The sequence below is a fragment of the Colletotrichum paranaense genome (genome assembly GCF_030867605.1).
Source record: "Colletotrichum paranaense strain IMI 384185 chromosome Unknown Scaffold_2.1, whole genome shotgun sequence".
Lineage (NCBI taxonomy): Eukaryota > Fungi > Ascomycota > Sordariomycetes > Glomerellales > Glomerellaceae > Colletotrichum > Colletotrichum paranaense.
This window is the reverse complement of record NW_026848960.1, coordinates 2,293,965-2,318,560: the sequence shown is the minus strand read 5'-3', so window position 1 is coordinate 2,318,560 and position 24,596 is coordinate 2,293,965. Positions and strand designations below refer to the sequence as shown.

At 53.9% G+C, this 24,596-nt stretch overlaps 10 protein-coding genes across 10 annotated transcripts; 5 read left to right on the top strand and 5 right to left on the bottom strand.

The window, feature by feature from the left end:
• Positions 1-394: 394 nt before the first annotated feature.
• Positions 395-1,773, top strand: CPAR01_02679 (pectate lyase; the record flags this gene model as incomplete). Its single annotated transcript, XM_060486966.1, has 4 exons — positions 395-534; positions 594-915; positions 988-1,011; positions 1,069-1,773. The coding sequence occupies 4 exons, from the start codon at positions 395-397 to the stop codon at positions 1,771-1,773; spliced, it is 1,191 nt and encodes a 396-aa protein (XP_060354294.1).
• Positions 1,774-2,234: 461 nt separating this feature from the next.
• Positions 2,235-4,441, bottom strand: CPAR01_02678 (uncharacterized protein; the record flags this gene model as incomplete). The annotated part of the gene is made up of 2 exons (XM_060486965.1): positions 2,235-4,206; positions 4,272-4,441. 2 exons carry the CDS (start codon positions 4,439-4,441, stop codon positions 2,235-2,237), a joined length of 2,142 nt encoding a protein of 713 aa, XP_060354293.1.
• A 3,572-nt stretch (positions 4,442-8,013) lies between these two features.
• Positions 8,014-8,326, top strand: CPAR01_02677 (uncharacterized protein; the record flags this gene model as incomplete). Its single annotated transcript, XM_060486964.1, has 2 exons — positions 8,014-8,051; positions 8,116-8,326. The coding sequence occupies 2 exons, from the start codon at positions 8,014-8,016 to the stop codon at positions 8,324-8,326; spliced, it is 249 nt and encodes an 82-aa protein (XP_060354292.1).
• A 1,779-nt stretch (positions 8,327-10,105) lies between these two features.
• On the top strand, positions 10,106-10,711 carry CPAR01_02676 (uncharacterized protein; the record flags this gene model as incomplete). Its single annotated transcript, XM_060486963.1, has 1 exon — positions 10,106-10,711. The coding sequence occupies one exon, from the start codon at positions 10,106-10,108 to the stop codon at positions 10,709-10,711; it is 606 nt and encodes a 201-aa protein (XP_060354291.1).
• An 815-nt stretch (positions 10,712-11,526) lies between these two features.
• On the bottom strand, positions 11,527-13,206 carry CPAR01_02675 (uncharacterized protein; the record flags this gene model as incomplete). Its single annotated transcript, XM_060486962.1, has 1 exon — positions 11,527-13,206. One exon carries the CDS (start codon positions 13,204-13,206, stop codon positions 11,527-11,529), a length of 1,680 nt encoding a protein of 559 aa, XP_060354290.1.
• Positions 13,207-14,096: 890 nt separating this feature from the next.
• On the bottom strand, positions 14,097-14,615 carry CPAR01_02674 (uncharacterized protein; the record flags this gene model as incomplete). The annotated part of the gene is made up of 1 exon (XM_060486961.1): positions 14,097-14,615. The coding sequence occupies one exon, from the start codon at positions 14,613-14,615 to the stop codon at positions 14,097-14,099; it is 519 nt and encodes a 172-aa protein (XP_060354289.1).
• A 272-nt stretch (positions 14,616-14,887) lies between these two features.
• CPAR01_02673 (ER lumen protein retaining receptor) lies at positions 14,888-15,729 on the bottom strand (the record flags this gene model as incomplete). The annotated part of the gene is made up of 4 exons (XM_060486960.1): positions 14,888-15,381; positions 15,451-15,517; positions 15,579-15,637; positions 15,705-15,729. The coding sequence occupies 4 exons, from the start codon at positions 15,727-15,729 to the stop codon at positions 14,888-14,890; spliced, it is 645 nt and encodes a 214-aa protein (XP_060354288.1).
• A 1,033-nt stretch (positions 15,730-16,762) lies between these two features.
• CPAR01_02672 (WLM domain-containing protein) lies at positions 16,763-17,803 on the top strand (the record flags this gene model as incomplete). Its single annotated transcript, XM_060486959.1, has 1 exon — positions 16,763-17,803. One exon carries the CDS (start codon positions 16,763-16,765, stop codon positions 17,801-17,803), a length of 1,041 nt encoding a protein of 346 aa, XP_060354287.1.
• A 633-nt stretch (positions 17,804-18,436) lies between these two features.
• On the bottom strand, positions 18,437-19,359 carry CPAR01_02671 (uncharacterized protein; the record flags this gene model as incomplete). Its single annotated transcript, XM_060486958.1, has 2 exons — positions 18,437-18,485; positions 18,596-19,359. The coding sequence occupies 2 exons, from the start codon at positions 19,357-19,359 to the stop codon at positions 18,437-18,439; spliced, it is 813 nt and encodes a 270-aa protein (XP_060354286.1).
• A 1,682-nt stretch (positions 19,360-21,041) lies between these two features.
• Positions 21,042-21,656, top strand: CPAR01_02670 (uncharacterized protein; the record flags this gene model as incomplete). Its single annotated transcript, XM_060486957.1, has 2 exons — positions 21,042-21,284; positions 21,372-21,656. 2 exons carry the CDS (start codon positions 21,042-21,044, stop codon positions 21,654-21,656), a joined length of 528 nt encoding a protein of 175 aa, XP_060354285.1.
• Positions 21,657-24,596: the final 2,940 nt, after the last annotated feature.

Here is a 24,596-nt window from a genome sequence, read left to right as displayed (position 1 = left end):
GCCAGAATGACAGCGGCGATCGTGTACGTATGGAGACGGTTCACGTGTTCTATTCCCATTGCTGTTAGGTGGAAATGGATCTATGGAAACTTCGCCGCCTCTAAGGTGCCGGCCCAGCCCTATAGCGCCGCTTGGCACAAACCGTTGCAGCCGCGCGAGAGACGTGCAATATGGGGATGTTTTAGGATGAGAAAGAGTCGAGGCCTCCTCGTGTCGCCCCGCAGTTACTGCGTCTTGGCGTGGCAGACAGCTAGGAGTTTAGACTTGTTTTTAACCTTGTACGATCCCCGATACCATAGCCTTGGTTCGAACCAAGCTCCTCCTCGATCTTCATATTCTTTCTCACTATAGTTCTTACTTCAACTACACTCGCTTTCTCTCCTAGCCTTGCACGATGAAGGCCTGTCTTCTCTCTCTCGTCGCCGCTCTTGCGAGCACGGCCACTGCACAGGTGCAGGGCAAAGCGTTTGGCTTCGCTGCTGGCACTACTGGTGGTGGCTCAGCTACTCCCCAGATTCCTTCTAGCATTGCTCAGTGAGTTGGTCTTCATCATAGACAAAGAATCACAGGGTCCAGAGACTAAAACTCGGCAGACTTAAGGAGTGGCTTACCGACAGCACGGCCCGGACCATCATGATCGATCGCACTTGGGACTTTCGCAACACTGAGGGCACGACCAGCGGCAAGTGTTGCAGTGATAATCGCACGACCAAGTGTCCCGGTGGCACTTCCAAGGGCCAGGCCTGGATCCAGGACACCTGCGATGCTGCTAGCGGTACCTGGGTTGACTGCACTTACGACAACGCTGCGAAAACCCCTATTGATATCAACAGCAACAAAAGTCTTGTTGGCGTTGGCACCAAGGGTGTCATAATTGGCAAGGGATTCCGTGTTCGTGGTGGAAAGAGCAATGTCGTGGGTCTTCCCTGTTGTGCTACCAGCACTACCTACTTTTGAGAGTCAAGATATTGATCGAGGTCCCTTCAGATCATCCAAAACGTCCACATCACAGTACGTTTCTAAGCTTCCGCCGCAATGTTGATTTCCGGTGTAGCTGACTGTATGTAGAATCTCAACCCTCAATACGTCTGGGGAGGCGATGCCATCACTCTTGACGGTGCCGACAAGGTCTGGATCGATCACGTCAAGATCTCCCTGATCGGCCGCCAGTTCATCGTCTCTGGTTGGGGAGCCGCCGGCAAGGTAACTATCTCCAACACCGAGTTTGACGGCAACACGGAGTGGTCCGCCGGCTGCAACGGGAAGCACTATTGGACCGCCCTCCTCATCGGCGCCAAGGACTACTACACCTTTTCTGGTAACTGGCTGCATGACGTCTCTGGCCGCTCCCCTCATATGGGAACGACAAATACCGCTGGCAGCGAGAACCTGTTCCACGGCGTCAACAACTACTTCCAAAACGTCGGCGGCCATGCCTTTGACATTGACGGTAACACCTGGGTCCTTCTTGAGGGCAACTACTTCGATGCCGTCACCACGCCCATCACTCCCGCCAGCTTGACCAACGGAGGCAACATCTATATCGTGAACACCGTCGACGAAGCCTCTCGCTGCGCCTCTTACTTGGGTTACATCTGCGAGTGGAACCGCGCTCGTGACTCTGGTGTTGTCAGCAGTCTTACCAGCACGACTGCCCTCACTAAGCTGGGTGGCTTCAAGTCTTCGCTCATCGGCCACATTGGCGTTGCCGACGTTCCCGCCAAGGTTAAGGCCAATGCTGGTGTTGGCAAGACCACGAGCACCAATGCCTAGGCGCTTGCACGAGCATAGCTTCCCCTCGAGAGTGGCGAGAGATCGCTCACATGAGCTCTACCAAGTATAGTCCGTTGTTTTGCGGCCATATCTTGCGGCCATTTCCTGTATCTATTCTTCCCGTACATATGTATTCCGGCCTTGAACATACCTTCACTTCTTGCCACCCCCTTGTAAGCTCACATGGTTTAGACGTTGTTTTTTTGTGAAATGTGATGGTTTCAAGTGAGCCTTGACAATCAATACAACTATGGACTCGGGTATCTAATGATGTTCTGTCGTTACCATCTTACACTCCCATGTACCACCCCTTACTCGTTTCTCTATTCTTCAAAGCAACAGCAACGCCAAACACCACAAACTTCTACGCAAAGAGGAGAAAGGTTCGGAGCAGCACCCATCAAACTTTTGTGTGTCCCTATATTTCCACTCACTAATCATTCATCCTCTATCTGAGATTCTCAAGAGTCTCGCAATTCCCATTCTTGGTGTATTGTTGGGTATTGAACTGCCTTGGCTTGCCCCGATAGCCACGCATGGCAAGCCTCGTAGTGTGAGAAGTGAGGGTTTTGCTTATACGACGTCACCATTCGGTCGGCTACATCAAGCACACTTCGACCTTCCACGTCCCGGGCTTGTACATTTGCGTTGTGTTGTTGAAGTGTACGCATGGCAAGCTTTTTGCCTCTGCGGACTGCGACATGCAGCGCGGTCTCGCCATTCTTGTTACGGGCATTGACGTCGGCACCCGCATCGATGAGAGCCTCCAAGATGTTGACGGGCTTCTTGTAGTCGTCGTCTTCGGGTAGCTGAGCCACGAAAGCCATCAGTACGGTGTTGCCGTATTTGTCATAGTGGTTTGCGTCAACGCCGAGGTCAATGAGGTCTCTCACGACCTTTTCCCTGGCAGTGAGCCTCTCCTTTGAGGAGTCTGTGAGTGTTTTGCTAGGTTTGTTGTGTTTGCGCTTACGGCTGCTACCGCCGGAATGCTCTGCGGGAGCTGCCTGCGCAAGATGTTGGGGGAACCTGGCGAATAATGACTCCTGACTGAGAATAGCATCGGCAAGGCAGTGCAGACCGTTGCGTCCTTGTGTATCTTGTACTCGGGTGTTGGTGTGTGCTTCGTTGACGAGCTTCAGAAGTTGTGCTTGTTCCTCGATAGGAGACGGACCCCTGCGCAACGTATGTGAATCCCAGGTCGAGGACATCTCTTGCCCGACAGCAGCAGTATGGGCTCTCCGGATTGGCAGTGCGATAGGGGCAGATTCAGGAATGTTGCCAAATGCGTCGCGGCAGCAATATGCCATGGGGTTAAACTGGTTAAGAAGGGCGTTTTTAATCTCCTGGCTCAGAACGCTCGGCTTTTTTGAGTGGATAATGTGACAAAAGTTGCGCCCGTATACATCGCGAGCATACAAGTCAAAATCGGATCGCTTCAGACGAGTAATGAGCTGGAAGAGAGAATCGGCGTGTTGGGTAAACCAGCTGTCGTTGAGCAGATGTAGGAATGTCTGACCGGCGCTATTCGTGACCGAGGGGTTGGGGGACGACTCGATTGCCTTGAATAAGAGGGCGTGGTGAGCGTTCCCGGCTGCAAGAAGATGCAAGATACTGTGGCCGAAGGGGTCGCGAGTGTTCCAATCCTGATTCGGAGGCTCTCCACAATGCAGGATGTGTTGGGCAAAAGGAGTTGGACCTGAGCCGGTGACCCAAGAGTCATTCGGGAGTTCGTCTCGTACGTGGCAGAAGCAAGATCGCGAATCATGCTCCGCGAGCCCTTCAGAGCAAAAACCTTGTTTGAGGAGGTAGTACGGTAGGTTGAGATAGTCGCCGGGCAGGGGTGCAGCTTGTGATTCCGAGTTTCTCTGTGGCGCATTGTACTCGAATATCCAGGATGCTGGGTTAGAGTTGGCAGTGCCAGGTCGGTCGTCGTCCGATGGTAATTGGTTCATCATCGTGTTGCTCGGCATCGTGTAGCGCTTCAACAGCCTGCTGACTTGGTGACGGAATCCAGTTGAATACTGTGAAAGCACATCCTGCAGGGTTTGTGTCGTTGTCTGCCGGTGGATTCCGGCTTCGGGCGGCGGCACGGACGCAATATCGGTGGTCACTAATGTCGGAAGTGGCCCCGGGGCCGGCGGGCCCCAGCCAGCAGAAGATGAGCGCGAGTGGTGAAAGGGTTGAAAGTCGTTGACGGTTGGGCTGTCGCCGCCTTCGTATTTGAAATCAGGGAGTACACTCAGATGCGATCGGGCGCCGGAAGAAATTGAGCGAGAGTAGTTTGGCGAAAACGCGTTCTCGGGCGTGTTCTGGCGGGTTGGGGAGTTATCAAGGGCGCTTATGCGCCGGTCCATGTCTGTCCGGGTTCGTGGGTGAAGCCATCGCGGCTCTTTGTCAAGAATTGAGTTCAGTTTTTTGTTGGCTGAATCCTTTCTAGTAAGCAAGGGCTGGCGTCAGCAACCGCATTTGCGCCGGCGCAAATCAATCTCTCAGCTTACCCTGGACAGTCTCGTTTTCCCGGAGTGACTCTATGAACGACTTCGACGATTTTGGTGAGAGGCAAGGTCGTGTAGACATAGAGCCTAGCTAATCTGCGCTCGGCCGAGTCATTCCAAAGCGAAGGGCGACCAGTCTGGGTCGCGTGCGAACTTGAAGGTGAAGCTGACATGAAGCTCGGGTTGGAGGCTGGCTGCCACAGCCTTGTCAAGTAGAGCGTCGTAGAGCGTGTAAGTGAGGCGGGGAAGGGAACTTGACCCTATTGCTGGTGAGTTTTGCTGTAGGCCAAGTGTCTGACGAGTAATTGAGGCAAAAGACTCAGGTTGAAGCGAGAGACATGATGGACAACGGGGAGGATGGATCTGTAGTTTTGGCCATGAAGTGAGGGGGACGACCAGGCTATCAATGGGCTGAAAGATGGTGCCTTTCGCCGTGGCGCCGCCGCGGTGCTGCTGCGAGAGAGGTAGGGAGGGAGGGAGGGGAATGGGCGGCCCCAGAGAATAGACGGGAGCCGGCACAGAGCAAGGGTTAACAAGCAGCTAACGCCAACGATCTAAGCGTGGAAACGTGATAAGACTGGGCCCTCAGTACGCCGGGGTTTGGTAGCACAGCAAACTGGCAGCCTAGAGGAGGAGGTCTCGAAGGTGGTCTGGCGGAGCCAATGGCTATGAAGTAGAAGAATGATGGTGGTGCGCCAGTCGGCTGGGTTGCAGGGGACAGAGGCTCAGCTGTGAGCCAAGGGGGCACCCCCGGGGGGGGGGGGGGGGGGGGTGGGGGGGGCGGAGGGGGGGGGGGGGGGGGGGGGGGCGGGGGGGGGGGGGGGGGGGGGAGGGGGGGGCGGGGGGGGGCAGGGGGGCGCCCCGGGGGGGGGGGGGGGGGGGGTTTCCGGGCTTCATCAGACTGAGCAGTATGGGACCAAGTTTGTTGTGACGGATGAGAAGGATTCTCAATATCCATTTACTTTCAGGATAGTGAGGAAGTTGAGATTTTGTGCCAGTTCTTGACGGGCAAAGGATTGTTTGTGAGACAGCTTCGGTCAGCTCACAGAGAGCTGCCTCAATAAAGTGTTGGATTTAGGCAACGGAATTACTGGCGCTTTGAGTTGCTCGGCTATCCGTAGAAGCACTCTAGGAGCGAATCCCAGTCACAGTAAGCGCCCATTGACAACGATCCCCCGTCATCCGTTCTCGGCGTCAGCAGTTACAATGGTTCCAAAAGCCGCTATCCGCGACTGTCTTCTCTCTTGTTCCACGGGGAAAAGAAGAATCGAGAGCAATGAGATGAAGATGGCTTCATCCCAAACACAGTGACCGCGTCGCACAATGACGGATAGCGTATCGGTAGGGAAGAGGGACTCGGACGGGCCGCAGTGGATTCGAGTTGCTACTGTGAACCGCAGCAGCAAACATTGTAAGCGACCGAGTGTGTGTGAGCGAATGAGCGAGTGAATGAGTGAGGGGATCAGAAAATGCCCTGTCAGGCAGAGTTGAGAGGGAGGGACTGGTTGTGTGGCTGAGCCAGGTTGGTGTAGCCCCTCGCGCTACCACAGGACAGCAGCTCGGGAAAATGACGTGCGAGAATGAGATGCGACTGCTAGGTATTACCTAGGCACTTCTCTGGGCTCATACGGAGACGGATAGAAGTCTAATCTTTCCGTCCGGAGTGAGTTGTGAGAGAGGGAAATCCCTTACTTGAGCTTCGAGCAAGATTGCTTTGTAAATGAGCGGTCCGTAATTGAATTGGCATTCGGTCGCAAACATTTTCTTCTACGCTGCCTTGATAAATCGGCAATAGTGGTTATGTATCTCTTACTACACCTGACCGAAATCGAATTGGGGTCTGGCGAAAGTTGAGCACCTCGCTCAATTCTATGGCTCGTTAAGCCTTGAAAAGACAATGATGAGAGTGATTGCAATTCCATTCTTTGTAAGGGGGGGGAAAACAGGGCAATTTGCCATGAGCCGTGACAACAAAGAAATGCTTCATTCTCCGCTTGGCTACTCCGTAGCATGTAGCCAATTCTCGGCCCAAATGCTTCTCAGTGTGCTACGCCTCTCGGTTGTACTCCATCCTTCCGCGAAGCACCGCCCGCAAACCCAGCCACATCTATAATCCATACCTCTGCTCGTTGTCGATGAGGTGGGTGTGGGTGTGGTGCATCAGATTGACCGCCTGGGTATTGTAATGTGTTGCAATGTAACTCAGCACCAACGCTCGCTGCAGATAGACAAGTAAGTCATCGGCGGCCTCGACGAGCCCAGGATTCTTCTTTGCGGTGTGACCTGTTTCGAGTGATCTTGATCTTGGCATGAACTGCAACTGAGCCACAGAGTCAAGTTGAATATTGTAGGTCTGCGCCATTGATAGCTCTGGATGCCTCCGCATCACCTCTCTCCCTCCTTGTCTCGTATGCTTCACGTCACTGACTCTCATCTCCAGCACGTATGTCATGGCCTGGATCCCAGTTCCCACAACGTCGATATGCCCCGCCCCCAAACGGCGAGGCGAAGAAATTGGGGTTTTGATGGTGGCGATCGTCTGGCGGCCCTCCTGCAAATCACCATCCACGCTCGCCAAGCTATTCCTTAAGGGCAAGTGAAGCTTAGATCCCGTTCACCGCGCCCCTCTGTTCAAGTCTGGGTCTTGACCAGGCGCCAGGCTCTTGCGATACCTACGTAAAGCCTTTCAGCCCAGACTAGCCTGCGTGCCCCCATGCCTCCTAACTCTTCCCCGAATGTTCCACGGACACGAGAACATAGCGCGGACCCTCTTACTCGCATCCATCCCGCGCTGGGTCTCGACAGCCACGCAAACTAGCGGTAGTCCCGCCCGCCAACATCTGCCCTCTCAAGCCAGCCCGCCTGCATGCCTATCACACAAAGTGCCTGTTACTATCTTACCTACCTCTGAAAGAAGCCGCCGCCTGTCCGATGTCTCATCCCTGCACGTCTATCTCCCGGAAGTCATCCCAGATCCACGCGAGTGGCAAAACTACTTGGCGATGCAATGGAAGCTTCGAAAAAGTTACCCAAGCTCCCTCCATGCGCGACGGTTCTGGCCAGTTCCAACCGGGATCAACCCTCCCCTTGTCCTCAATCCTCCGGCTTTTTTCCAGATGCATTTTCTCTATTCCGACTTCTACCCTTCAACATTACTGTCAAGCATTATTGCCGCCAGTCTAACAGTTCTCTAGGTCAGGAAAGGAGGTTGTCGCTCACTGCCAGCCAATGCTTCAATATTTACGTTCCTAATCCAATGTTCCCATGACAGTCTTTACCGTCAAGTGACTGCGGCGCTAGGTCGCTTCCCCTGTCGCTCATCTTCAATATTCTCCGTAACATCACAGCCATGCTCTGGTGTATGGACACTCCATTTTTTCCGATTGTAATTCCTAACTATTCCCTTTCAATCCTAATTCCACCATGATACCCGGTGTCCCTGGGTATGGTTCCTTCACAATACCAACTGGTATCGTTTCGAAAAAGGATGCACTATGATGTGGTTTGTCCACTTCCTCGTGGTTTGTATTTGCAGCGGGCGATACAGCTGCCTATTCCCAAGTTCAAGCTGGGCCACCTCTCACTTACATCCTTTAATATATAATAAGGCCTGATCTGTTGGGTTGCCGTGTGGTTTTCGAGGCCAGGCCAAACCAACTTCATCTTCACGATCCTAGCAACCAACAACCACCCATCTTGCACTTTTGTCACCACCCTCATCATACCCGCCCCTCCACAACGCAATATGTCAGGATCTAGCTACTACCAGCGTCCCGCTCCGAGGTACGACGTCCAATCTCTCACTTCTCCCCTTGCACCCTGTCAGACCGATCCTAATGCCTGCCAGCTACTCTCAATATTCCACGTCTGCAAACACCGGCGGGCAGAGACGCGATACACCTGCCAATCAAACATCATATACTACCACAAGCTACTCACGCTCATCCGACCCGATGGACAGATTCTGGGTCACGGGCCAGTCGTCGGCTAGGCCCAATCGTGTAGCTGGACAGATGGAGCAATGGGATAGGCAATGGAGTTCGGCAAGTCGTCGCTAATACGACCGGTTGGCTCTTCGAAGGAGTGTGTGGGAACTTCCATGCCAGCCCTCCTTGTGTTCTTTGTTGTATGATTAGGTATAATTAGTTTGCTCGATACCCACCCAGCATAGTATTTCACATTGTGTATCACCATTCGAGAAACCTTGATTCCCCGCAAAATATCTACCGTCCCTTGACTCCCCACATCACCACCTCACATCGTCACCGACCAAGGCCGCCGCAACGCCCCAGGGAAGCGCAAAAGCAAAAGCGAGCACCCGCAACAGCGTTGGAACTCCTCCACCTGGGCTCGAACCAGGGATCTCCCGATTAACAGTCGGACGCCTTAGCCAACTGGGCCATGGAGGATTGATGTTGCCGAATGAGGCTCGTCAGCTGAGATGCGAGGTTCGGAGGAGTAGGTGTTGGCTAAGACGTGTTTGCTAAGATCTCATGCTCAGTGTTTCTGACTGGGGCTTGCGCATTCGGATGACGGCCTCAAGTTTGAGGGCGACAGAAGAGACGAGATGGCAGAGGTCACCTCATCGGCTATTAGGTAGGATACTTGTTCAGAATCGGTTGACGGGGTTGACAGATTGATGACGGAGAACCTCGGCATGATCTATAGCCAGCATAGTATTATATGTAAAGAGTTCTGAGCGGGCAATAGCATCACAAACATTGCATCAATGGCCGAGAGTTCAGGCCTAGCGTTTCGACAGATCGGGTCTGCCATCCGGTGATCATACCTTTATGAGACGGTATAGGGTGTGGTCCCTTAACAGATGCATTGCTCAAATGATCTTGTTGCTGCGTATGAGCAACGGACGCCCTTCTAGGACAGATGCAGTCTTGGTCAGCAAGATAAAGGAAGAGTCACTCTCTAATTTGGAAGAAGAGCCTCAGAAGCACACATCATCCTGCAACCGATATTCTCGGGTTCCCAGCGACAGGGGGGCGATGTTGTATCCCGCATGTTTTATACCGAGTGGACGTACGTAGGGCTACTATTGTCTAGTTTTTGACCCGAGCTTACAAAACCGTCACGCCGGATTGTGATCCACCTCGCCGGGTCATCCCGTCTTCAAGTTCACGCTGCATATAGTATAACAAGCTCCGGCTAGGGTGAAGACGGGTCAAAAGCCCGCCGGCAGTTACAGTCTCATCTGCATTTCGAAATCTTGGCGAACCGACTGAAACTTTCATCCGCAACAGAAAAGATGGGACGAAGCACCGACAACACCAGTTCCTTCTCATACCGGTGTGGATGTGTAACGATATGGAAAAAGAGGGAACTATACCAGAACGTTTCCGAAGAGACCGAGATGACAGGTCTCATCTTTTTTCCGGACCCAAACTTCATACCACGTCCCAAGGATCCGAGAAATCATGCAAAGCGGCCACGATGGGCCCTGAGAAGGGCTAAACAGACTTGTGGAATGGACATCTTTGTTTCCCTGAGAGAAACCATTTAGCTCGATCCGGAACGTGAAGCTCGCGCCAGGCGGCGGACCGTCGATTTTACCCCGCCAGCGCACAAACCGGCACCGGGACACAGCTTCAGTCACGGTCTCATCACCTCATTTCATTTCATCTTACCTCTTCAACTTCACAACTGGGCATTGTTCATTCGAAGCTCTAGCATCGTTACATCAGATCGTTACCTAGTTTCATTGACCTCACAAATTGGAAAGACTGGCTGTTCAACCTTAGAGGTACCTGAGTCTCAGAGCCATCACCTTTAGTCAACAGAGAGCCTCGAAAGCGAGGACCCCGGTCCTTGCATGAACCACCGACATGGCCCAAACAAGCCAGCGAAGGAAGCTCCAGGCAGAAGAAGTTGAAGGGGAATACCAAGAACCACCTTTCAAAAGAAGTCGCGCGGAGGATAATGCCTACTTCCAGTGGCTATGGACACCACCTCGCCCGTCATCACGGAAAACCTCCTCATCGGGTCTATGGAGCCACTCCGTCCCAGATGGCCTATTCCTTACCCGTCATGACGCGCCCCGTTCCTTTTCTTTGCCCTCGGAATCCACATCAAGACGGCCTCGTCGCCGGGGCGCCATCTCTGTGACATCCTCGTCACCCAGCGAGATGGATCGATACCTCGCGCGGCAACTACAGCACCAGATCGCCGTCCTCCGACGCAAGGCAGCCGAGGGCCAGCATCAAGTACAAGACGAGGATCGCTGTGAAGATGACGGCGATGATGATAACAATGCCCACAACGAAAGGGACGTTGATCGCCTACAACGTGAACTAGAGGCCGTGCAGATCGACGCTTCCCTACCGTCTATCCTGGGCATCGCGATAGACTTTGATCAAAAGCTTTGCCTCAGTTCCTCTGGTCGTTCATCAGATTCCACCTCTGGGCATCGAGGTAAGCGATCAGGTGTTTGAGCGAAACCCAAAGGATGGCGTCAACATACAAACAAACGCACACACAAAACTAGTGGAAATCTAAGAGAGTGTATGTGAGACGGGTGAGAGGATGTGTGAGAGAGAGGGAGAAATACAGAGTCATCTTCACCTGTCAATCGTCGATCAAACACAGCGGAGAGAGGGGACCATTTCTCTAACAGAGTTGCATAGAAACCGGTTCGCCCGCGGGCGCGGATGCCGCAACCTCCTCATCCTCTCCACTATCCTCCTCTCCCACGTGCTGCCGGCTCTGGGCATCGAATAAAGTCAACTCAGCAACCGGAGATACGAGCCCGACTACTCGGCAACACACCCTCGTCAACACCTGCGGTAAAAGTAGTCGAGGCAGAGAAGGTGTCGGCAATGATGGTCTTTTGTGGAGGCGGCCTCGAACTTGAGACCAAACTCTCTGTTGCCAAGCTTCGATCCAACACACCAGCAAGACACACAGACACCAGACCACCCACCCTCTCTCTCTCTGTCTCACTCATCGTATGGCGGAAGAAGCGGGCGATTACTGACGACCTCCGTCTCTCGTCTTGCATGAATGTCATACCATCATAATACATTTTTGTATTATACTTCAAGTAAAAATATGAACGTTTGGGTATCATGACCCTGAGGAATAGATAATAGAACAATGGAATAATGAAAGTTGCCCAGGGAAATCTGAGCGCATTAGAAAGTTTCCGTTTCTTTTCTGATACCTGTCAATCGATGGATTGAGAACCACCGTCGGTGGCTCTCCCTCCCTGTACCATTTTCAACCCCGCGTGCCTCTAGGCCCATCGCTCTCATCTTGTTGGCGGAGGCGGCGAATTAGACCTCGCAAATGGCCAATTCGGATCCTTCTCCCTTGTCGGGGTATCTGCCAGGTCCCCAAACGGACTCACGGTCTGCGTCCGTCTCAACCAGTTCTTTGTCCCCTCGCCAAACTCATCGCTTTCCTCGTCCACCCTATCCAGCTTTTCATTGTTTGCCGGACCCTGTGCCTGTGCTTGTACTGATGCAGGTGGTGGGCCTGTGCCTGGATTAATCGTGAGAGGAGGGGGAGCCTCCTTTTCTCGATCTCGCGCAGGGGCCGGGGTGGCAGGCAACGACGTCGCCGGCGTGCCATCCCTAGACCTTGGCGGGAATAGAGAATAGGGCGGCTTCTTGGGCGAAGGCGGCACCGGCCTTCTCGACACCGACTGTTCCCTCTGTATCGTACCCATGCCCATCTGCGGCGCGGTACTGCTCACAAAAGTCGTCTGTCGAGAAAAGTTGGGCTGCCCATCGCCGAAATCACTGACTGCGTAGCCCATGCCTCCAGATGACCCCGTCGTACGTGCTGTTTCTGGACGGGTCGGTGATATTGGACGCTTGACATCTTGCGGGTAGCCATTGTTTATAGCCAGCGCGTTTGTCGTCATCAGAGTATTCTGCTTCGGGTAGCTGATTTCACGACGGAGCTCCCGCGCCGTCTGGTCCTTGCGCTTGTTACGCCGGTAACGAGTAAAGATGTAGAAGCCCAGTATGGTGAGAAGAGATGAGCCAATGATGGCCCCCACGACGGCGAGAGCCGCCTGGGTAACTGAAACTGCGGCCCCTTGTGCTTGTGATACACGTAAATTTGCATCGTCCTGTGTTGAAAGGTTAGAAGTCTTGAATGACACACAACCACGGAGTGACCACGGCGTGACCACGAAAGAACCACGTACCCTCGCAGCTTGAATTTGCTGCTGTGCCTGCTGCTGAGCATTCGATATAGCCGCACTAGCGGATTGTGTCGCAACAGCAATGGCTTGCGCAGCACTTGCGCTGGCACTGGCTTGTATGCTCGCAACCTGAGAAGCCAGCTGCGTCTGCGCACTCGCCGTAACCATGGCAAAGTTGTCCGCAACCTGCTTGCTCGCACTCTCCTTAGCCGCGTTCTGGGCGTTGAGTATTCCCTCCTTAGCGCTTGCCTGTGCCTGGACGACGGCATTGTTGGCCGATATCGAGGCCCGGGTGGCCGCATCGTTGGCCTGCCTCGCCTGCTCCTCCGCCTGCCGCTGTCGATCTCCGGCCTGTCTCACTTGGTCATTTGCTTGTTGGATAGCTTCTCGAGCAGACTGGGATGCCGAAGCAATGGCCTGCTGTGCTGATCGAGATGCCGAGTTGATGGCGTCAATGGGGTTGCCGATTGCTTGTCGCCCGAAGAGAGCCGCTGGTGTCGGCACCGATAACACGACACGGTCTTCAAGGCGGGCCGGCTTGTTGTCATCTGTTGATGCCGTCGGCGGCAACACCCTCTTGCCCAATAAGTCCTCGGCCATATCATGGCCTGCCCCCCTCCTCCTCCTCCTTTGAGGTTCCGCCGGTGACCTGTGGTCTCCTCCGTTGTTCACCCATCTTGCTCTTCGCCCACTTCCTTCACCCGCCGCGACTGCCGCCAACATAAGTGAGGCCAGAACACATAGCAGTACTATTCGTGGGAGGCAAGCCTTCACCATGATTTCATTGTCGTCGAATTATGTGTTCCTCCTCTTCACCGTAATCATATTATCCGTAGTAGGTAGTCCGAACGAAAGAAGCAAATCTCAAATCACCATTAACAAGAAGACTAATAATCAGCAAGAGTACTCAAAACGAACTGGAGAGGAATAACACAAGAAAAAGACCAAACCAGAGAAGAACGACCTTCAGGCAGCCCGGTCAGCGGCCCTCGCCCATGTTATGGCCCATGAGCCCGCTTCATCCTAACCATCGAAGAATAAGAGCCCCACGGCTTTCAGCCTACCTGGGCAACGCCGGCGCGGGTCGAGACTCGTTGGCCCCGTCTCCTCGCCGATATCACATCCCAGATAATCCAGTCGGCTTCATTGGAGTAGGAACCTGGGGAGGAGGGTTGAGGGTTGAGGGTTGAGGGACGGGGCCACACGGCGGCTTCTTTCGTCACGATAGTAGCAGCCGCCTACTGGGGTGGATCAGATTAGCGCGCCACCGTCCCATCTTCTTATTCGGTCAGACGCCCAGAGCCCAGTTGGCTGTAATGCATGCATGGTTTCACAAGTGAATTCGGAAACAGCACGCTGACAGAAACGACAGAAAAGTTTATGCCTGCAGTTGGGAGGTGTTTGTTGCGCCAGCGGCATCAACCTTCGGCTGCGTTCCGAGCTTGGTGCTGTCTCAAGAGCCAAAGTTGGACTGAATCCCTGGTCCGTTGAGGCTCCCAGGCGGAGAAGAATTACAATTACGGGATCGTCTTCCAACAGCGTCGATCCTCAGGCTCCTTGGTGTCGCATATCCCTGTCCAGGGTCACTTGACTCGGACCCGGGAGCAAGTCGAGGTCGAAAGGTCGGGGTGGCCGGGGGAACCAAAAGGAACCGATGGTGACATCCATTACCTTGAATCGTCCGCCGACTGCCACCACACCAGATTGCCCTTGTTCAGGATCTGGTTCCCCCTCCAAGTTAGGCAAAGGCAACGAAAACTTATAAGCCAACAGGGACAGACCTTTACTCGACGTCCCAAGAACTGCAACAAGATTTCGGAAGCCGGCGAACTAACCGAAAAGAACGAGTCACCAAACGCGTGCCATAGCCGCTGAGAAGTGCGTGCGCGAGTTGCCTGTTTGCGATTGTGAAGAGCGTTGAGTAAGGCGAGTGTGGATGGGTGGGGAGAAACATGTTGCGCAAGCGCGAGCGTGAGGGTTGTAGAAATTTGGAAACGTTCTTCACATTGACCATCTATATACCAGTGGGTGTCCCGGTCTTCTTTCTGTTCGTTCTCGATCATGCCGATCTGTGGGCACATTGTGAGCAGCTCAACCAACAAATCCATCCGTGCGTAGATTGGATTCCTGCCTGTCTGGCCGCCCATGCAAAAAACTAACCATATCTCCCAACGCCAGCCATGCATCCATCCGTCGCGGAGGATATTCCCTATCCTTGAACCTGAGGCCAACCTCTTTTTTTTTTCTGGTTTTGCGTTGTGTGCCTGAGAACATCCCAATACTTGTTGAGAGACTGGACGAAAATAAGAACAAGGTCATGGTCCGCCATTTGGCTCCAGCGCTTGTTCATAGCTTTTGTTGTTACAACCCATGACTCTGTGTTCCGCAGCGTCCGCAACCTGGCGGATGTTTCCAGGTCGGAAGCCGTGCGAAACCTCGTGGGTAGGAGAGGACGACTTTAAACGGGCAGCTTGAACTTCTTGCCCTTCATCACCTTGGTGTAGTAGATCCAGAAGAAGTCACTGTAAAGGATAGTCTGGATGATACCGGCGGTAATGGCGATCCAGTCGACCTTGTGGTTCACTTCAGTGAAGTAACGGTAGATCCAGTTGGGGATGTACAGGGCACGGTAGATACCGAGGGCGAAGAGGTAGTGGGTGGTGATGGTCTCGGCCTCGCCAGTGCGCTGAAGCATGAAGAGCTGAGGCAAGATGGCAACGGCCTCGAGCCAGATGGAGAAGGCCCAGGAGATCTCCCAGAAGGTGTACGAGTAGGGGAAGATGATGGCCAGGGCGGCAGCTCCGCCGAGCAGGTACTGGACGCGGAAGGTATCCTGGTTGGGGTCGTTGGTTGGCTTGTAGGCGGTCGTCATCAGGTAAACGATGTACCCTTGGGAAGAGATAAAGAGGATCTTGAAAACGAGGTTCCATAGACTAGAGGTCGTAAACAAGTCTGAGGGGGACAAACAAACGCTGGTTAGTTTAGGTCAAGCGGAGTGAAGGGAAGGCAATGGAGGCTTACCAAGGTACCTGGTGATGTAGACCAGGAAGTAAAGGGCTTGCGACTTGAACGAAATACCAGAACAGCTCTGAGAAAGAATTAGATCAGGGCCCTGGGTGTGACGACATGGCGGGAATCGAAAAGCTCACGTTCAGCTGCACCATCTTGTGGAGGAGAATGCCGATACTGGCAAGATGGGACAAGTCCCCTGCAAGCCCATCATGTTAGTCCCCGGAGCGAACATTTGTAGTATCGAGGATTTTGGCGACACGTACCGGCAATGCGGAAGAGATTGAGCATCGTGACAGGTTGATTGCGGCGAGGCGATGGATCGCGGGTGACGATTTGGGGCGGGAGGGAGCTTCAACTCGGAGGGAGCTTGGAGCTGCCAGTGACAGCGCGCGCACGGCTTATCGGATGGTTGTAATCAGGCGGGTGCAGGTCGCCTTGCACGCTGGTGGTTTTCGTCGTCGTCGTCGTCGAGCGTCTTCGTGACGTGTCGTTTTGTTTGGGTCCGCGATGTTTTGGCGTCGTGACGTTGGAATTCTTGGGTTGCTGGGGAGGGAGCTTCGAGACTGCGTTTAGCACAACTGGCAGCTTTTTTGGGTTTCCAGGAGGGTTGAAAGGACACGAACGCGATTGCAAGCTCATTGGAAGCTGGAACCGAACACTCGAGCCACACAACTGAACACTCAGGTACCTTACGCAGTGCTTCGTACCTTACCTTACAGTGACTGGCCAGCGGCGACGGGAGCTGTTGTCCGCCTTACCTAATACGAGACACTTCCGGCAGGGCTTAGGTAAGGCACGCAATGAAGATGAGACACTTTGCGCTCTTTCGTTCCTGGAGGCTAAGGCACCTACCTGTTGTGGGGTCCTTCAGCATGGAATGATGGAACCTAAGGTGCAGCACCTCGACTCGGAGTGAGAAGCTGAGGTAATCATCCATATAGGAACGGGTTCTCATTGGCTTAGGTAAGGTAATCGGAGCGGAATCCCCGAATCTGCGCTACGGGAATCGCGGACTCCACTTATAAGTCCAGGCCGCTGCCCCGAACGCGACGGAGGTCGGGGAGTTCCAGGTGCGCCAAGATGTGACGTATTACAAAGCTGCCTGAATGACAAACCTCCGCGAGTCCCATCACGGGGTGGCCATCTGCGCCTCAGCCCGCACTCGTTGTGATTCCCAACATTTCCATGAGTGCCACCCACCTCTGTATATAGACGCACAACTTGGCGCACTCCTTGCAACCCTGCAAATATCTAGCAAAATACCAAGTTTTATTGATACACTACACCCGACTACGATCGCCAATTCAAACCCCCACCAACCATGGCCGAAGCACACTCTTGCGAGTCCGACTACGACGACTCCGCCGATGAAGCCATCACCATAACGCTCACCCACCGCAACACACCACACACCTTTAAATTCCCTCCGGATGGAACAATCACCCACCTCTCCGAAGATGTCGAAGACACCCTCTTGATCCCCGCCTCAAATCAAAAGTTCATCGTTCCGAAGCTCGGCCTCCTCAAACCCCCCTTCAAAGACCCCGACATGTCCCTCGTCGACCTACAAAACAAAAAGATCATGCTCATGGGCGTCGAGGCCAAGGAGGTCGCCTCCCTCCAAGCCGCATCCGAGTTCGCCGCGAAACGAAACGCTGCCCGCAGCGCCGCCCGCAGACAGAATCGGCCCTCGAGGAGGCGAGACCAGGGCCGCGCACAGGCGGACAGCACCTATACTTTCCTCTCCGTCCGGCCGCTAGCAGGCCTCCCGCGTCCAGAGAGATCTCTGGCGCTTCTCGAGAAGCTGAAAGAGGATCCAGGCATCCGCGCCTCCATGCGCAAGCACAAGTTCAGCGTCGGCCTCTTGACGGAGATGGAGCCCCTGTCCAACACGCAGTCCAACCACGAGGGGACGACTCGACTCCTCGGCCTGAACCGCAATAATGGAGAAGCGATCGAATTGCGGCTGAGGACGGATGCGCACGACGGCTACAGAGATTACAAGACCATTCGTAAGACGTTGTGCCATGAGCTGGCGCATAACGTACACAGCGACCATGACCGCAACTTTTGGGACTTGTGCCATCAGATCGAGCGCGAAGTCGACGCGGCGGACTGGAAGCATGGCGGACACACGGTCGGAGAGGGGTCTTCGTACTATGCGCCGGGACAAGACGAGGAAGAGGACGTCGAGGACCACGGTGGTTGGGAAGGCGGTGATTTCGTCGTGGGAGGAAGCGGTGGTGGCAACGCTGGCTTGAGCCGACGAGAGATCCTGGCCAAGGCTGCAGAGGAAAGAGCTAAAAAAATGAACATGGAGAGGAGGGACGGAGGAAAGCCTGACTCTGGCCCGTCGTCGTAGAGGTTCTGCATGGTACTCGGAGCAACATTGAAGCGTTCGTATGGTGTTACTGTTACTTTGCTTTCTGGATTTAGCATTGCGCAGGCGTTGCGGTGGCTTGGACATGGGACATCAACTGACCTCGCTGGTCACGGAGTAGTTAGTCAACTCAATCACGATGAATATCCGCTCTCAAAACAATTGGTGGGTGCCCAAATAGGTACTCGCATTGTAGTTCGCATCATACTATTCTGCATGACCATCTAAACCCTCAATGCGATGAGTCATATAAGGTAGTGATATCTTTCTACCCAATAGGTGAGCCATGCTGTTACTCGTACAAAATGCCGCCTCCCCCATGAATGCTGTGAAAAGAAAAAAAAAGAGAGAGACCTCGTCCGAGTGTCCTCCCGGTATGATATCCCTTTCCTAGAACGCCTTGATGTCATGCCTATGCCATGTCCGGAAACGCCGCCAATGCATGTAGGCGTACGGCGACGCCAATTGCTATCGCCCAAATGCCCATGTTTTTCTGCTTCAAAACGGAACAAAAAGAAGAAAAAGCCGTGTTGCGGCTTGGAAAAGCCATCGCTTGAACTGATCCACGTTCCAGTCATGCAGATTCTGCAATCAGTGAAAGCGAACAGCCTTAAGCTATTGCTGTGTCTTGAGCCACTCCTTTTGCTCCGGTTCCCACTTGTGTCTGCATATCGTGTTAGTTGTGAAAATAAGAGTCGGAATTCCGCCACCAGGATCAAAGCTTATTTGGGGGTAACAAAAAGCATGGATCCCAACGCAGATCTCTAAACTTACCCTTGCCATTCGGTGGTCACCAAGCTTTTGGTGCCGTACTCTTCGGAAAGAATGCGCTCAAAGCTGTAGGGAATGGTGGCGGGGACACCCTCGAACTCGGTCTCGCGCATGGGGAAAAGGTCGGTGGTGCGGTAGCGGTGGTAGTTCTTACAACTCCAGACACCAGGCATTCCGGAGGGGTCGCGCTCGGCGAGGCCAGTAATATCGATAAAGGCACCGTTGGCCATGTTGATCCAGCGGGCGTCAATGATGTTCTGGCCGTCGCCGCGGTCCTTGTCAGTGCCGTGGGGGTTGACGTCGAGCAGGTAGCGTTCCTTTCTGGCGTTGCCATCCGTGTCGGTCCAGTCGAAGTCGTGCTCGGTGCGGTTCAGGTTCTGGCCCATCCAGTACAGAGTCGCCGTCGAGACCTGAACATCGAGGTCGTAATCCCAGGGCATGATCTTGCCGTTCCACCACCAACCCAGAAGCGTGCCGTGGGCGAGCCATGTCTCAACCTTGAGCTTCTTGGTAATGGTCAGGTAGGAGCGGACAAGGTTGCGGAGAACAACACGGTGCTCGTCGTAGCCCACAGCTTGCTTGAAATAACGGATATCGTAGTGGCCAAGCTCTTCGCCACAGCAGGGCTCGTGGAAGTACTTGGTGTCCTCGCGCTTTTCGATGGCCGGTGGTGAGGATTGGCTGACATCTCTGGCTGCTTGAGGTGCCGCAAGAACAGTTGATGTGAGGCCCAACACGGCGAGTGGGAAAGTAAGGTTGAAGCGCATCTTGGCTAATTGCGTTGTTGTGTTGCTTGAGTGGGATTCTTGATATCGAGATCCAGAATGATGGGTGATTACTCGGTAACAATGACGGCAAACAAGAATCCCCAAGTTCCAAAAAATGGCGGGATGCTGCTGTTTGTCGAGTTTTCTGGAGGCCTCGTAATGCCAAGAAGTTGTCTTCGGGAGGTGGCCGATGCGAGGCAGGAAGGAGGTGAAGGTGGATATGACAGGAGCCAGAGGGGCCGATGAAGGTAATTCGTTTGTTGACTGCCTCAAGTCAAGTTCGGTGAGTAATAGCAAGCGACTGGGATAAATGAGAGAAAGCGTAGAATAATCCTTTCGATTTCTGGAGTCGGTCAAAAACAGAGAGTGGGCAAAATTTTGGGTATTGTTGAAGCTGGTCAGGCGATGGCGGTATATAAGACGAGTTCCAGAGGGCGGAACCGCAGGCGAGGGGAGCCGATCAACTCTGAAGCAGAGGAAGAGATGGTGAAATGTGTTGATGCAGGTGTTCAGACCGTGATGTCGAGGTCAGGTCTATGTCTATGTTACCGAAGGATGTCAAAACACGCAGATGCCAAGGAACAAGAGGTAAGAGAAGAAGACCGGAGCGGACATTAGGGATGCGCAGCAGGGCAGGAGGAGGTGATATGTAAGTACATCGAATGGATGTGTGGGAGGTGGAGGGAGTGGGATTCGTGTATTCATACATGGGAGTGTGAGTGAATGAGAGACTGGGCCAGAGGAAAGAGAGAGAGAGAGAGAGGCGTGTGGTGACGGGAGACGGGTGAGGGATGGAGGTGTGAGGGTGTGGGAGTGGGCTTGTGGAGGGTGTGTGGTGATCCCGGTCATGGTATTAGTGCAGCATCCCGAGTCCCGCCATGGCAAAGAATCCCCACGCAGACCATGGAGCACCTACGGAACTGGATTTTTTTGGGGTTTTTTTTCTTGCAGCTTTCGGTTTCTTTGCCAAGATGATAATGCTGCTACAGGCTCCAGTGTTTCCGAGGAGCCTCCTTTCTCGCATTTGACTGTTCCTTTTTGTTGAATATTCCACAGTGCCAAGGAATCAAGAACAACAACGAAAGGTGATATCGCAGGGGACTCCTCCTCCACCACTTCCTATGTCTCACCTCCAGCCTGTCCGTTCCACTGTCTAAGCCGCCTGGGTCGCAAATAACGGTAGTAGTAGTAGTAGTGGTGGTGGTGGTGGTGGTAAGGTACCCGTACGGGGTATGGGCTATGGATAGCTACTAGGTACTACGTAGAGAGCGTACGTACGACGGTGGTAAAAAAATAAAAAAAAAAAAGCAGACACCCACATTCCTTTGCGAGAGAGTCGGAAAGAGACTGAGACTGGCGGATTTGCGCGTATGCGCCACGTTTGAGCGGCATACGTAATCCCGCGTCGAAAGGAGTTGATGGAGGCAGGGCGGCCAGGGCCCGGGCTGTCGCCGGTGACCGGGAGCGGGTGACAAGCCGCGTCCTACGGTGGTACTAGACACTGCTGCGCCTGCTCATGCCGCGAGTGTATTCGTAGCCAGACCGTACGGATAGACAAGGGCCCATTGGGATCCAGTAAAGGTTAATTAAAAACACAAAAATCAACACAGACTGGCGAGGGTTCGAGGAGGAGAGGAGCATTCCGCCGTAGGGAACAATCTCAAAAAAGAAGCTTGAGCAAAATGGGACCCGGTGGGTGTGGTCCGGGAAAGACGGGGGTCAAGGTAGCAGGGGTGAGAGAAAGGAGACGACGTTGGAGCGTGAGCGTGGGCGGAATATCAGAATCTGCAGTTGGCAGTTGCGTTGCGGTTGCGCAGTTGCACTTGCACTTGCACTTGCACTTGGCACTTGCCCCTCTGACTCTCTCCAAAGCTCGGAACGGCAGGGGTGGAAACGGTGGTCCTGCCATTGGGCCTTTGGGTAAGGTACATTACGGAGTGAGGTACCTTATGGCATAGGTAGGTAAGGTAAGGTAGGTAGGTACGGGGTATCACCTTGCACCCTTCCATCAGGTGTCGTGTGCTCCTGCTGTTGCTCACGTTCTGCTCTCGTGCTTCTTCTCCTTCCTTGGTGACGGTCCTCGCCGTCTTTGCAACTTGCAACTTCCAGGTGCAGGCATGTGGTCCCAGACTTCCCAGACTTGCCAGTCGCCGCATAAGCCGCTAACGGGCTTGGCACAATTTGGGAGTGGCTCCAGCGTCAAGGTCAGCGCCGGTGCCACTTGCGTGGAGCTAAGGGGACATAGTCGACTAGCCGATATCTGCCTTGCTCTCTTGAGTCTTCCTAGGGGAGAGTAAGGTACTCAGTCATTCGATAGGTATCGCCCTTAGCTGTCACATTGTATGCACCGCCGTTTGCTCGGTGCTAGGCTTAGTGCCGAGTGTGCCGACGGGCCGTTTAACTCGTAGTAACTAACAACCACTCTGGCATAGGTTGTCTTGACGATCTGATATCAGCAACATAGTCCGAAGTGGCAGTCAGTCAGCCGCAAAGTCAATTGCAGTCATCTCAAGTCATCTCACGAGGAGTTAAGAGGACCACGAACGAAAATGTAAGAAAAGGAAATGTATCTAGGCGAATTCGTTTACAGTGTAAGCGAATGCCGAGGTGGAGGGGACCCGGGCCATCGCCGTTTGGCCGAAACGGCAAGAGAGCACCTGACTATGGGAACTGTGATCCTTCCTTATCGGAGCTGCCAACGTCACAATGGAACCTCCCCAAATCCCCCCCCCCCCTTCCCGGGCTATAGACCCATTCAGATAGAAGGTGCCCCTGTCTACTACTTCCCAATTTTCAATGTAGCTCCTGCCCGTGGGCACACATCCAGATTCTGGGCGGTTCCTTCCATGATACCCCAAATCACCAATTTCTCGGTCGCGGGACCGAGATATCGATGACGGGGCGATTTAGTACATACTAGGTACTGCGTACACAACGAATGAGGCAAGCCCCGGGCCAAGTCACTCATGGAAGTGTCGCGTGCCCATTGACGATTACCAACACCCACGGATTCCCATCAGACATTCTCAGGCAGTCATCCTTCATCCGATGTCGATTCCCCCGAAATCTGCATATTTGCCTTCGAGTCTTCAAACAATTGAAAGCAGCCAAGGTCATCCCATCCACTGCTGCGCCCGACGGTCAGTGGCCACGGACACACATGGCCTACCTTACTTTACCTTAATTGGCATCGGATCGAACAACTTGGGACAAAACTGAGCGCCGTACTCCGTATCTAAGGTGCTACCTATGGACCCGTAGGTACATACCCAGGCACACACGGCACGACCCCATTTTCTACCCGCGCACCATGGCTTACATGGGCAGATTGGCGCGGCTTTGGTTCCTTGAGAGTCTCACTGTCAACTTCTCGTGTCTCAACGCGCCCGCCCCCTTGGCGCCATTCAGCTTCCCCCCTCCCCGTCCAATGACGTGAGGCCGCTCCGTCGGGGCTTCACCTTGGCCGTCACTGGGCCTTTTGGCCATATGCGCGCCGGCAACACAGTGAATCCCGTTCCGCTACTTGGCATACAGGATTCGACCAGACCGTACTCCGTATCGCGTACGTACGGAATACTATGGGAACAACCACTGCGGTTTTCGATCAGAATTCAAGGCTCAGGACTGCAGCCGAAGATCCAACAAACCAATAGCCTCATTCAGTGCTCAACGACTTGCAGTCAACGGATACTTAATTCTACACCCCTCGCCCCAGCTGCCAGGCGCATATCCAGGATCAATCCGCTCCGCGTATGGCGATCAGCGGCTCTGCCTCAGCGCAACGTCTGTTATGGAGTATAAACGTCCCAAACTGACACGAATGGCACCGAAAGACACGATGAACGACTCGAGTCTTCCATCCGAACCCACCAGGTCGATCAAACGATATCCAACCAGATTGTGCACAGAGGCCAGTGGCATGGCTGAAAATTGAAGTATTCAGGGCCCAAAGAGAGACCCCTTTCCCCTTCCAGAAGAGAAACGTCCCGGCACCAGCAACCTCACCTTTCCATTTTCACCGTTCCGCTCTGACAGACAGACTCACGCCCTCAACTCGCGCGTCTTCTTTCAGTCCTCACGCCTCTCAGTCTCGGCTGGTCAACTATCCTCAGACCTCAGTGTGCTCCAATTGGCACTTGGCGCCGGTGGCTCCACAGCGACGCGTGGCCCTGCAAGATACCCCTGCCACTTCTCCCTTTTGGCGACAACGGCTGTCTGCAACTTTTGTTCCCAGTCGAACCAGGTGCCGCTGTTCCTTTTTCTTTTTCTGCCCATTGATTATTCTTTTTAGATGCATAATTCAGCACCAGGACTACCTTACGAATCTACAGATACCATCCTCCATACAGCTGGCATGGTACTGTACGCCGTGGCGCATGCTTCCGCTGTTTGGGGCTCAATCACTTCCGCTCCGCCCATCGTCCGTTTCCCTCCCCGCCCTCGCTGGTCCGATGTCGTTGCTGGTTGGACCCAGAGCTGTGTTACCAACGGTGACCGACCCTTTCTCTTCTGACGGCTCACGGCACGTTCAAGGAGTTGTCGCTAGTCAACACAAGTTTGGCGGCTAGCAACAGAAGCTTTCGTGGCCCCCCGGTTTCAGGTTTCTCCTGTCAACTATGGCAACTCGTCACTGGCCGCGTGGTTGGCGTCGACAACCGGCATCCTGTGCCGAGGGCGACAACAACTTGCAGTCGGGAGACAGCTGTGGCTTTCGGCCTGGGAAGCATCGCTCAGAACTTAGACCAGGTAGCAGGAAGGGAGGCGGCAATCATGGTGAAATGAGGAAGCAATCCGATGTCCGCACTCGTGTCTGCACTCAATTGTGGCTGCATGCCTCGGCGCCGAACCGGCCAAACAAGACCAACAACAAACCACGACCAAACACACTACAGTCTTGGTACGGATTACCATGCTCATCCTTATACGAAATCAGATTGCAGATAGCGATGCAGTGATGCTTTGGTACAGTCCCTCTCTCCTCGGCGTCAGCAAGATGACCCTGTCACTCTCCAGAATCCAGACAAGAAAAGGCTGGGGATCTCGCAAAGCGTTATGGTTGGTGGTGGGAGAATTGGCGTTGTCTTGGCCGTCTGCCGGTGCTCCCGACTGAACACACGCCCTCGAATTGTCTCAGTCTTCCAACCGTCGGGCGAAGAGAAGGAATGCCTGAATCAAACTGACGGAATCCTTCGAGACGTTCTCGCCCATATGGTTACTATTCCCGCCGCGACTGGAGA